The sequence below is a fragment of the Hordeum vulgare genome, chromosome 7H (assembly GCF_904849725.1).
Source record: "Hordeum vulgare subsp. vulgare chromosome 7H, MorexV3_pseudomolecules_assembly, whole genome shotgun sequence".
NCBI lineage: Eukaryota > Viridiplantae > Streptophyta > Magnoliopsida > Poales > Poaceae > Hordeum > Hordeum vulgare.
Genome location: NC_058524.1, coordinates 65,603,854 through 65,616,485, shown reverse-complemented (window position 1 = coordinate 65,616,485; position 12,632 = coordinate 65,603,854). Strand labels below are relative to the sequence as shown.

Genomic DNA, 12,632 nt, shown 5'->3' with positions numbered 1-12,632 from the left:
CGGAAGGACTGCCTCTGCTCCATAAACAAGGAAAAACGGGGATCGTCCTGTCGATCTATTCGGAGTTGTTTGCAGGCCCCACAGCACCGATGGCAGCTCGGTGACCCATGCGCCGGCGGCATGTCCAACTTCCCGCGGGAGTCGAGGCTTCAACCCTTGAAGAATGAGTCCAGTCGCCCGCTCTGCTTGTCCATTTGTTTGGGGGTGCGCGACGGATGCAAAATCCACTCGAATACCTTGGCCTGCGCAAAAACCTTTGAACCTGTCCGAGTCAAAGTTTGTGCCATTGTCGGTGATTATGTTGTGTGGAACCCCGTATCTGGCGATGATGTCTCTCATAAATTTGATGGTCGTAAGGGCATCAAGCTTCTTGATTGGCTTGGCTTCAATCCACTTGGTAAATTTGTCGACTGCTACAAGCAGATGGGTGAATCCTCCTTGGCCTGTTTTGAATGGTCCGACTGTATCTAATCCCCACACGGCGAATGGCCAAGAAAGAGGAATTGTCTTCAGCGCGGACGTTGGCTTGTGGGACTTGTTTGAATAGAACTAACAACCTTCGCAACGGTCGACTATATCCTTTGCCATTTCATTCGCCCGCAACCAGAAGAAACTAGCTCTGAATGCTTTGGCGACGATTGCCCTTGAGGAGGCATGATGGCCGCAGGTTCCCGAGTGAATTCCTTCCAAAATTAACCGACCCTCCTAAGGAGAGATACACCGCAGAAGGACGCCTCAAACACTTTCTCTGTATAACTGGTCATCAACGACGGTGAAGGACTTCGACCTGCGAACGATCTGCCTAGCTTGGACCTCGTCTTCCGGTAACTCTTGCCTCACGATGTATGCAATGAATGGCACAGTCCGTTCGGGAATGACAGCTAGAATCTCCATGACTAAGTCAACCACAGCGGGAACCTCGACTTCAGTCTGATCTGTTGAGCTCTTCGGTTGCAAGGTTCCTCTGTAAAAGGATCTTCTTTTACCGAGGGGAGGTGTAGGTGCTCGAGGCAGACATCACTCGGGACAGGTCTCCGTGTGGATCCAAGTTTTGCCAATTCATCTGCTGCTTGGTTTTTCAGTCGGGGAACATGGTGGAGTTCTAGACCTTCGAACTTCTTCTCGAGCTTCCTTATTGCGTTGCAATATGCAGTCATGGTGGGGTTCCTTACATCCCACTCCTTCATTACTTGATTAATCACTAGATCTGAGTCGCCATAGACCATCAGGCGACGAACGCCGAGTGTGATGGCCATGCGCAACCCGTAAAGGAGAGCTTCATACTCTACTTCGTTGTTGGAAGAATCAAAATGGATCTGCAACACATACTTGAGTTTATCACCTTTCGGGGATATGAGCACTACGCCGGCGCCGGAGCCATTCAACATCTTGGACCCATCGAAGAACATGGTCCAATGAGCCGAGTAGATGTGAGTCGGTTGTTGTTGTTCTACCCATTCTGCTATGAAGTCAGCAAGAGCTTGAGACTTTATAGCTTTCTTGGCTTCGAACTTGATGTCGCAGTATAGCATCTCCATTGCCCACTTTGCCACTCGGCCTGATGCGTACCGATTGTGGAGAATTTCCGACAACGGAGCATCAGATATGACAGATACCGAGTGGTCTTGGAAATAATGAGCCACCTTCTTTGCAGTCATGTAGATCCCATAAATAAGCTTCTGATAATGGGGATACCTCTGCTTGGAAGGACTCAGGACTTTGGAAACATAATATACTGGCCGCTGAACCTTGTACGCTTTGCCTTCTTCTTCACGTGCGACTGTCAGAACAGTGCTGACGACGTGATTTGTAGCCGCGATGTACAGAAGAAGGGGTTCTTTACTGAGCGGGGCAGTAAGAACCGGTTGGGTGGAAAGCAGGGCTTTGAGGTCGTCGAATGCGGTTTGTGCTTCGTCTGTCCACTCGAAGGTATGGGACTTCTTCATGAGTCGGTACAGAGGTAACGCCTTCTCGCCGAGTCGAGCGATAAACCTGCTCAAAGCCGCCAGGCAACCTGTGAGCTTTTGTACGTCATGTACTCTTACCGGCCGCTCCATTCGAACAATGGTCCCGATCTTTTCGGGGTTGACATCGATCCCTCGTTCGGAAACGAAGAAACCGAGTAACTTCCCGCTGGGAACACCGAATGAACACTTGGCTGGGTTGAGCTTGATATCGTACCTACGTAGGTTGGCGAATGTTTCTGCCAAGTCAGTCAGCAGGTCGGAACCTTTGCGTGACTTGACTATGATATCGTCCATATATGCCTCCACATTTCGACAAATCTGGTCTAGGAGGCATTTTTGGATCATTCGCATAAAAGTTGCTCCTGCATTTTTCAAACCGAATGGCATAGTGATGTAACAGAAGCACCCGAATGGGGTGATGAAAGATGTCTTTAATTCATCTCGACCATACAGACGGATCTGGTGATAGCCCGAATAGGCATCAAGGAAGGATAAGCGCTCGCAACCTACAGTCGAATCAACGATTTGATCAATGCGGGGGAGCGGGAAGTGGTCTTTCGGACAGACCTTATCAAGGTGCTTGAAATCGATGCACATACGGAGAGACTTGTCCTTCTTGGGCACCATGACAACATTAGCGAGCCACTCGGAGTGGTGTACCTCGCGAATGAAGTTGGCTGCCAGAAGTTTAGCTACCTCCTCGCCGATTGCTTTTCTCTTGTGCGCGGCAGACCGACGCAGGCGTTCTCGGACGGGCCGAGCGACAAGGTCCACATGCAGTCCGTGCTCAGCCAACTCCCTGGGTACACCTGGCATGTTAGCAGGCTTCCATGCAAAAATGTACCAGTTCTCACGGAGGAATTGGATGAGCTCGGCTTCCTATTTTGGATCAAGGGTGGTGGAGATGTTTGTTGGGGCGGCGGTGGCATCCGTCGGGTGGATGCTTACTTTCTTCGTGTCTCCCGCCGACTGGAATGCAGACTCGGAAGCTGGCTTCTTTGAACGCATCAGGTCGGCGGGGTTGGCAGTCTTCTTGTACTCATCCAACTCGAGTACAGCCATCTGATGGTCTGCAATTCTCGACCCCTGCTGTAGACACTCTTCGGCCCGCTGCCGATTGCCTGTGACAGTAATCACGCCTTTGGGACCAGACATCTTCAGCTTCAAATATACGTAACATGGACGGGCCATGAAACGTACATATGCCGGACGGCCCAGAATGGCATGGTATGCACTCTGGAAGTCTACCACCTCGAATGTCAACTTCTCTTTGCGGAAGTTCTTGTCAGAGCCGAAAACGACATCCAACGCAATCTGGCCGAGTGATTTGGCTTTCTTCCTAGGACGACTCCATGGAATTGCATATTGCTCTCGCTAAGTCTGGACATCGGAATGCCCATTCCCTTGAGAGTATCGGCGTACATGATATTCAAGCCGCTGCCGCTGCCGCCGTCCATGAGGACTTTGCGCAGCCTAACTCCTTCTACCACCGGGTCGACAAACAGAGCTTGCCTCCCTGGGGTGGGTACATGTGCTGGGTGGTCTGACTGATCAAAAGTGATTGCAGTCTGTGACCACTTGAGGAACGTGGGAGTGGATGGGGTTGCCATGTTTACCTCCCTGTTGACCAGCTTCAGTCGACTTTTGCTTTCTACATCAGCAAAAATCATTAACGTTGCATGGACTTGAGGGAACGGATCCTCCTTGTCCTCCTCATCTTGCTCGGTGTCTTTCCCACTCGGCTGTCCTTCACCGAATCCTTGGATCAGGAGGCGACACTACCGAGTGGTATGTTTCGGCAATATGACATTGCCTTCTTCGTCCATCTTTGTGTGGATTGGACACGGTTGATCTAGGATGGAATTTCCTGACTGTTTCTTCTTGGGGGTGTACTGTGGTTTCCCCTTGCCTTTGAACTTAGCGTTTGTAACGACTGCCGCCTCTGCTTGCGGAGTGGATTGGGCTTTCTGTTTCTGCTTACGACTGCTGCTCCCATCTCCGTCGGCTACTGACTTATGCTTGCCGCTACGTATGCGGTCCTCCTCTTCGCCATTTGCATAGCGCGCGGCTATCTCCATCATCTTGCTCATGGAGATGTCGCCTGTCCGACCAAACTTCAGGTATAGATCTCTGTACCGAACACCTGCCTTGAAGGCGCGGACTGCTTGGTGTCCTGTAACATTCTCCACCGTGTGGTAGAGGGTTGTCCAGCGCTGGATGAAATCGCGCAAGGGCTCATTTTGCTTCTGGACACAGTGTTGAAGCTCTGTGAGACCAGCAGGGCGTTTGCACGTACCCTCGAAGGTCCTGATGAAGACTCGGGACAGATCTGCCCAACTGTAAATGCTTGATGGAGCTAACTGGTTTAGCCAAGCTCGAGCCAAACCGTCAAGCATCAGTGGGAGATGTTTCATGGCGACATGGTCATCTCCGCCATCGATTTGGACCGCCACTCTGTAGTCGTCTAACCAAGTTTCTGGTTTGGACTCTCCTGTGAATTTGCTGATTCTCGTCGCCAATCGGAAGTTGGGAGGGATGTCAGCCGAGCGAATGGCCCGACTGAAACACTCGGGACCAGAAACGACGGTCCTGCTTCCACTCGGACGATCTCTATCATGACCATCACGGTGGGCTCGGCTTCTATCAACCTTCTTCTGAGTGATATACCCTCTTGCATCAGGCCTTTGACCATGCGCGTCACCGCCCGAATGATGATCATCATAACGCCGGGGTCCGTAAGGCCCACTCCGCGGAGGAGTACGCGAACGGCGACATTCCTCGGGATGAGACCGAATGGAAAGCGGATTCCGACTCCGGTCTCTGGAACGATTGTTCCACAGGCTGCCCCCTCTGCGACGCTGGTGAGAGCCGGGACTGAAAACCGACCGATGTGTGTTCGCTTGAACGGAACTGTTGTGGATCTTGTTGTGCGACTGGGAGGCCGCCGAGTTTTGCTGTTGCGCCGTATGTAACAAGGCACGGATCTGCTCGATTCCTCTACCAGCCTCTGAATCAGTCGGCTGGAGAGAATCAGCGATCCTGGCAGCTGCAGCCATGTTGAGGATGGGTGTGCGGAACACCTCGACGTTGCTCTGGCAAGTGCGTCGACTCGAAGAACGAGGGTGCTGACGACGAGCGCCGGATGATTCTCCGATCTCACGCTCGTTTCGACCAGTCTCGGAGGGACTTTCGTGCGAATTGGCCATGAGTACTTCGGTTGCAGGCACGTGACCCTGACACTCGGAAGGTAGTTCAGTCGGAACTGACTCCAAGCACTGGGATGACCGCGGGACCACAACCGATTCGAGCACTGCCACTTGAGAGGACATGTTTTGTCGCGCTAGGGCGTGTCGCACCCAACGCTGGAGCCGCGAATGACCGGATCGCTTGTTGCGGCGCGTGACGGGGGCGAAGATCGACACCGGGGTCGATGGCTGGAGAAGAAGAACGCCGCATGAACTGGCACGGAAGTGCGTAGCCCCGCGACTCGGAAGCGTCTCGATGTCGAGGGGCGCATCCTGAAGCCATGTCGAATCATCGGCGATGAAGGAGAGTGCACCGAAGAGGATCTCATGACCCATGCACAGATCTCCGCCGGATGACATGATGAAAAGATGAAATCGCAAACTCGCCGGAAGTCGCTTAGACGCCTGCCCCAAGGTGGGCGCCAACTGTCGTGGGTATAAGTCTGACAGTAGAAGTATGGGGTACGAAAGTATATGGGCAGAGCCTTAGCTACGGCGAGGATGTATGAGTTCAGGCCCCTCTACGGTGGAGGTAAAAGCCCTACGTCTCAGTGCTCTCGGGAGCTTTGTGTTGAGTGTATTAAGGGATTACAGCAAGTGCCAACCCCTGTACCAGTGGTGAAGGGCGGCTTATATAGAGTGCGCTATCCTTCATAATGGCCCGGTGGACAGGGGTGGAGTAGTGGCGAGTAAAGGCTGGCGTTACTGGTAACGTAAGCCTTAAATGCTAGTTATGGTGTATGAAAACGTATGACTGTTGCCCTCGTAGGAGGTTACGACGTACAGAGTGGATTCCAGTCGGTACGTTAGATATGCTCCGAGTGGATCGTCGCCGACTGGATGATGGGGGCGTCCTTAGTTAAGTCGGAATTGTCTAAGGGTCTTGTCCTCTATGAAGGGTAGTCCTTGGGTAGGACCTATAGGGCAGACCTATGACCCTACCCTGGGACTATAACCCCATCAGTTACTTCGTGAGGAAGGGAAAGGCAGGGGGGTGTTATCTGGCATGACGAATCGCTGCTCTTGGCCTGTGTTCTTTTTGTCGTTCCTTTTTTTCTAGAAACCTTTTTGTCGTTGTTGTGATGACGTGGAACGAGCGAGGAGGCGCCATTCACGCTCACGTTAATGTGTATGTATGATGATGTGCAATACATGTTATCTCTGTGGTTGTTGTTCATCATATACAATAGTACATTATAACAGGTATGGCTTGATGGCTACTCTATCATCTCTTTTTCAACTATGTTTAGCAATGAAAAATTTGTATTGTTACTTGTTTGCTTAGGCTGAATTTGTTAGTGGCATGGTATGATGGTTGCTTAGTTGAAAAAATTATATACATTAAAACATTGACATATGAATGTTGTAGATGGAGAAAGTGAAGCATCTGAATTTGGAATAGTGCGGCACGTTCCATTTATATGGATGTGTGTGTAGAGGATGTGCGAGCAAATCACCGTAGACCACTCGCAATGTCGCAGATTGGTTTGCACATAATTGTTTTGTCACTAACAAGCCTGTGATAGGTGAGTGTGACCACTAATATTGATTGGTGCCAGGGCCGGCCCTCAGGGGGAGGGGGGCAGAGGGGGTGACCGCCTCGGGCCCCCAAATTCTAGGGGCCCCCTCCGAGGTACGCATCAGCCAGCAAGTAGGTTAGCCCATGGCTCCAAAGAAAAAACAAGTTGGCCCGTGGCTCACAGGAAGAGAAGTAGGGACTGTGCTTTGTGTACGCATCTAGCCAAGCAATTGACGTAATCACATCTCGTCCCTAAAAAACGTAATCACTTCTCGTTTTGTCTAGGGTTTCCTTCCGTTCATGAGTCGCGCGACTCCAACGATCTCCAAGTCTCTATTCGGCTTTTCCCCTTAGACCTTCTAAGATCCAACTCAACAGACTGATCTCAGCGTTGGACATAGGGACACACACCGGCGCATGAGGCATGTGCTGGATGCGGATGTACACGCACATCCGAGCGGCGAGCGCCTCCTGCCTCCCGTGAGATACCAGCCCAAGTCATGTCTTCGTAGACTGCTCGACTCCGACGCCAATCAATCGCTCTGAGGTATGTTGTAACGATATTATACATTTTTCATTGCATATTCCCTATAGTTACATTCTTAACAAAACAATTTATCTTTGTATAAATGATGCATGCATTGCACTGCTAGATATTGGATGTAATATATTTTCCTGCTATGTTCGTTACCAGAATACCGAGTCATTCCGAAATACGCATATCACAGTGAAAAGAGTAAAAGGAAAAAAGAACATGTAGATGACTAGGTAGAATCATGAAGAGAAGTTATTGACAAAAAAAACATGCAGGAATACTACTGTGTCAATGAAACCAAATCATGAGTTTGGAATAAGTTTTGTGGAGGAAGACAACAAACTAATGGGAATTCTAAATCTGAACAAGAAGAAAATGTAGACATCAACATTGTTTTCTTTTTTCGAGAAGATGGCATCGACATAGTTTTTTTTATCCGACATCAACATACTCCGTTAAGAACAATGTTTGCGGACCGATATTTATTATTGATATGATCTTTGCATTAAGGGGCCCCGGGTTTTAGTTTCGCCCGGACCCCCAAAATCACAGGTCCGGCCCTGATTGGTGCATATGATAACTTCGTCAATCTTAAGATTCTACGTAGTCTCTTAAAGGTGTTCATAAGGATAGGTCTATATACATGATTTTAGATTGGTAAGGCCATTTGAGAAGGGGATATGGTTCCTCTCCCGTGGTTGCCATGGCCAATAGGGATGGCATAAGCGGGGAGCTCTTATTTACGGATTAGGGGGTGACGTGAACTGGGAGCTCTTATTTATGGATACATGTTGTCTCTCAGTACCGCATAGTGTCTCAAAGACCACCAAATTGATTTCAATAAAAAAAGACATCAGAGTTGGCTTGCTCCTGATCTTAATAGTTGATTTTAAACTATTGTCTGATCGATCGATGGTCCTAAATAAACTACTCTTTCATTTAGCACCATCGATGAGATAAGAAGATACAATTATCTTAATTAATGAGAAAAGATAACGCTCATACGTATGGGCGTTTGCAAACCCACATACGCATGGATCCGCGTCCGTTTGTAGTTTGCATTAATCTTGACAATTTTTGGCAGAATTTTTGTGCAACATAGGAAGAAGGAGCTGGTGTGTGGGCGTTTATCAGTTCATCCACATGTCTGTTTCATGCACGTAGAGCTCGCGGCTGCCAACCCGGTGTGTGGTGGAACTGGCGTCGCGCCCACACGTCCGCATGTCTGTCAGTTGCCATGTATTCCCAGCATACATGACAACTGAGTGGAACTGTCGTGCATGGATGTCTGTCAGTTGCCATGTCTTCCCTGTGTTACATGGCAACTGAGTGAAACTGTCGTGCCCGCATACCTGTCAGTTGTCATGTCTTCCCAGTGTTACATGGCAGCTGAGTGAAACTGTCGTGCCAGTATACCTGTCAGTTGCCATGTCTTCCCAGTGTTACATGGCAACTGAATGAAATTGTCGTGCCCACATGTGTGTCAGTTGCCATGCATGTCTTCCCGTGTTACATGGCAACTGAATGGAATTGCTCGTGCTTGCATGCCTGTCAGTTGCCATGTCTTCCCGGTGTTACATGGCAACTCAATGTAATTGTCGTGCCCGCATGCTGTTAGTTGCCATGTCTTCCCAGTGTTACATGGCAATTGAGTGTAACTGTCGTGCCCGCATGTCTGTCAGTTGCCATGTCTTTTCAGTGTTACATGACAACTGAGTGAACTGGTCGTGCCTGCATGCCTGTCAGTTGCCGTGTCTTTACAGTGTTAAATGGCAACTGAGTGGAACTGGCCATGCCCGCATGCATGTGAGTTGACATGTCTTTACAGTGTTAAATGGCAACTGAGTGGAATTGGCCATGCCCGCGTGCATGTGAGTTGACATGTCTTTACAGTGTTAAATGGCAACTGAGTGGAACTGGCCATGTCCGCATGCCTGTGAGTTGCAACTGAGTGAACTGGTCGTGCCTGCATGCCTGTCAGTTGCCATGTCTTTATAGTGTTAAATGGCAACTGAGTGAAACTGACCGTGACCGCATGCCTGTCAGTTGTCATGTCTTTCCAGTGTTACATGACAACTGAGTGAAACTGTCACGCAGGGCTATGCGGGGCCGCGAGGTGACATGCCGAATATACGGGTCACGAGGCAGGAGGCCGGACGTGTGGGCGTTAACTGTTTTGTCCACGCATAGGCGTGTGGACTGTTTCCCTTACACACTACACGAGACTTGTGGATAACACCCCTTAACGCCTACGCATGTGGACGTTATTCGTAACAATCCGAGAGGGAAAGACCAACATGGGAGTGATGTACGTATGCGATCGACAAGGACATCGAGATAGTTTCTCCCTTCTTCTTGGCATTGTTTTTATAGAAAAGGAGGATGACCCCCGGCCTCTGTATCTGGAAGATGCATGCAGCCATTTTATTAATTATTCACAAAGATCTTACAAAGCAATACATCAATATGTCTGAAGCCGCCCTCTTAACAATATCTGTCGCTACTCCTATCCAATGATGAAGGGGTGCAGAAAGTGTGAGCCACATACCCAGACCTCTCACCTAGCCTAACATCTAAAGCCGGAGTCCCCGACCGAGCCACATACCGTGTCACGGGCACAAACCGGTCCAACGCACCCTCATAGGTCGTCGCCGCCGCTTTCCATCAATCCATCTTCAGAAGAGTTACTGACGCATCGACCTTGCAAGGCCTGCCGTCGATGCCCCCACGGCGCCAGACAGCGCCTCCTCCCTACGTGCGCTCATCATCACGCATCCGTCGTCGAGACTTTGCTGCGCCTTGCCGCCGAGACTCCACGATGTCGATGTGTCACAAGGAACCCCGCTCGATCGTTGATGTCGACCAATGATCCCTCGAGCCCGTGTGTACCTCCATAAATGACGCCCCCAAGAGGGAAACGACACCAGAGCATCGCCGTCATCTGATCTACTGATCTAGGGTTTCCCCCGGAGGTAGCAAAGAGTGGCCTTGAACTTCTCCTCGGCGATGCCTTCAGGAAGGAAACGACGTAGACAACGCCGCCATCGCCGGCTTTGGCAGTAGCCGAAAGCAAGCTTTTACCCACATCTATTCGAAGAACCCATCTCTCCTGCACGGGCCAGCACATCCTGCGACGTCCCCGGGAGCGGGATCCCAAGATCCGCCGCCACCGGCAACGCCACAAGGACCCACCACCTGACAGTCATCCCTAACGAAGGGGATGACGCCACCATCATGTTCAGATCCAGCATCATCCGAGAAGGAGAACCGATCTGGGGTTGTGAACCCCAGATCCGCCGACAGCCCCCGCAGTGCCGCCAAAATCCCATCGGGCCGCCGCCCGAGCGCGCCAACTCCGTCTCCATGCCGTACGTCCAGGAACGTCGTCGCATCTCAGCCAGAGGATCCCCTCGTGAAGAAAGGAGGAAGGCCCGCCGTCCGCCGTCCGCCGGGCGAGCTTCGCTCGCCGGCCTCCTCCGACGGCGGCGGGGAAGCAGGGGAGAAGGGAGGTCGAGGGCGGCGGCGGTTAGGGCGCCCGAGTCGCCCAGCGGAGGCGACGCGAGCGGTTCTCTTCTTGGCATTGTTAGACACATGCACCAAAATTCATCAATAAGTCCACACGCATGCGTGAATCGAGCACGCCGTGAACTGGCATCCGGTACTCTGCCACCTTGGTAAGCTAGTACGCTAGGCATGTACTACAATCTATAGGACTGACTATAACCAAGTCGTTTGAAAATTTATTTTGCTAGATCGATTTAGGCCGCCTTCTTTCTTCTTCCACGAGGACCAAATCTTATTGAAATATGTTGCAAAACATTTTCGTAAAAACGTGCTAGGTATCATCTATATATAGTTCTCTAAATAGGTTGATCCAACTAATTAATTTGGCTTGATTTATCGTTTGCCAATAAAAAAATCTCTAGCTTGGCACGCATGCGCTAGTACTCCACGCATGCGCCCGTGAACTGATCGAAATTTCTGGTGCTTGGACCATGCGTTCGGGTCAAGTTGTTTTAATCTTTGGGGCCTTGCTATGCCCGACGTCGACGGCAGCGTGCCCAGCTACGACACTGCAAGCACGCGCAGAACGATTCTGTTCGGTGAAACCAGCAAGTGTTGCAGCTACCTAGTCCTAAAATACGGCGGCAACTTGACCTCACTCAGCGCATGCATCCCTATAAAAGGATGATCCATGCAGCAGCTTGAGCCAGCCACCACACTCAACGCAGCGCAGTATCCTCACATTGTCAGTGTCACGCACACAACAAATTAAGAGGTCGAGAGGATCCATTCCAGGCAAATGGCAACCAAGAGCCTTCTCCTGGCGGCTCTCCTCGTGGTCATCAGCCTCGCGCCGCACCCTGCGGAGGCGGACAACAAGCAGCCTCCACTGGCCCTCGTCGCCGGCGTGGTGCCATGCAGCGCGGGGAGTTCCATCAACGCGGCCGCGGTTCCGCCGTTCCCGAGTAAGGACCTCCCATCTCATGCTTCTTGCCCGAATTCCACCTAATGATTATCGCAACTGTTACTCGTCTTAACTGTCGTGTGTGTGCTTTGATTTTTTGGCGGCAGACGCCGTCGTCCACATGGTGTGCGGCGGCAGGGTGGTGGCCGGCACGAAGGCGGACGACGGCGGTGCATTCACCATGAACATGGGCCCGGCCACCTCGTCGTTGCTCGCCCCGCTGCTCGGCAACCAGTGCAAAGTGGTGGTCGTCACCCCCCTTGCCGCATGCAACGCATCCCTGGCCAGCGTCACCGGGACGCTGGCCGCACCGGTGCAGCTCCTAGGCGTTGACAGCGGCAGCGGCAGCGGCGGCCTCGGAGGACTTGGTGGCCTAATTGGCCTCATCGGCCAGATCGTGGGCGGCCTCCTCGGCGGCATCCTTAACATCATCCCCTTGCCCTTCTCCGTCGTCTAGATGCTTGGTACATCACCGGCCGGCCGGCGCCATTGTCCAACGATGGGACGGTGGAATTATAATTACCTAAGCGGAAATTAATACGTGTACGTCTGCGACCAACTTACCGATGGATCCAACCAACCATCCCCGTCGTATATTATATAAAATCAACTCCTGTGGTGTACTATGTGTTACCGCTTCTAAGAAGCACATATATAAGTAAAGCATATTGCGTAATACTCTGAGAGTCTATCGTGTGAGCGATGTTCCTTTGTGAAAAATAAAGCTATGTGCGTGATTAGTTGTGTATGTGATTGGTTGTTTGCTTAATTATCAGAAGTCTGATAATTAAGCAAGCAACCAATCACATACACAACAAATCACACACATAGCTTAATTATCAGCTCACTCTAGCACCGCAGGCCGCCCCTCCCGCCTCCTCCTGCCGTCGCTGTCGCC

General features: G+C 51.1%; 1 protein-coding gene across 1 annotated transcript; it reads left to right on the top strand.

Annotated features, from left to right (window-relative positions):
- The first annotated feature begins 11,488 nt into the window (after window positions 1-11,488).
- LOC123410769 (phylloplanin-like) lies at window positions 11,489-12,412 on the top strand. The gene is made up of 2 exons (XM_045103709.1): window positions 11,489-11,735; window positions 11,842-12,412. The coding sequence occupies exons 1-2, from the start codon at window positions 11,570-11,572 to the stop codon at window positions 12,189-12,191; spliced, it is 516 nt and encodes a 171-aa protein (XP_044959644.1). The 5' UTR covers window positions 11,489-11,569; the 3' UTR covers window positions 12,192-12,412.
- The last annotated feature ends 220 nt before the right edge of the window (window positions 12,413-12,632 follow it).

Excerpts from the sequence above, each read along its gene's own strand:
- LOC123410769 (XM_045103709.1), top strand. The coding sequence starts at position 11,570 with ATGGCAACCAAGAGCCTTCTCCTGGCGGCTCTCCTCGTGGTCATCAGC. Across the intron at positions 11,736-11,841 it reads CGCGGTTCCGCCGTTCCCGA|ACGCCGTCGTCCACATGGTG; the intron begins GTAAGGACCTCC and ends TTTTGGCGGCAG.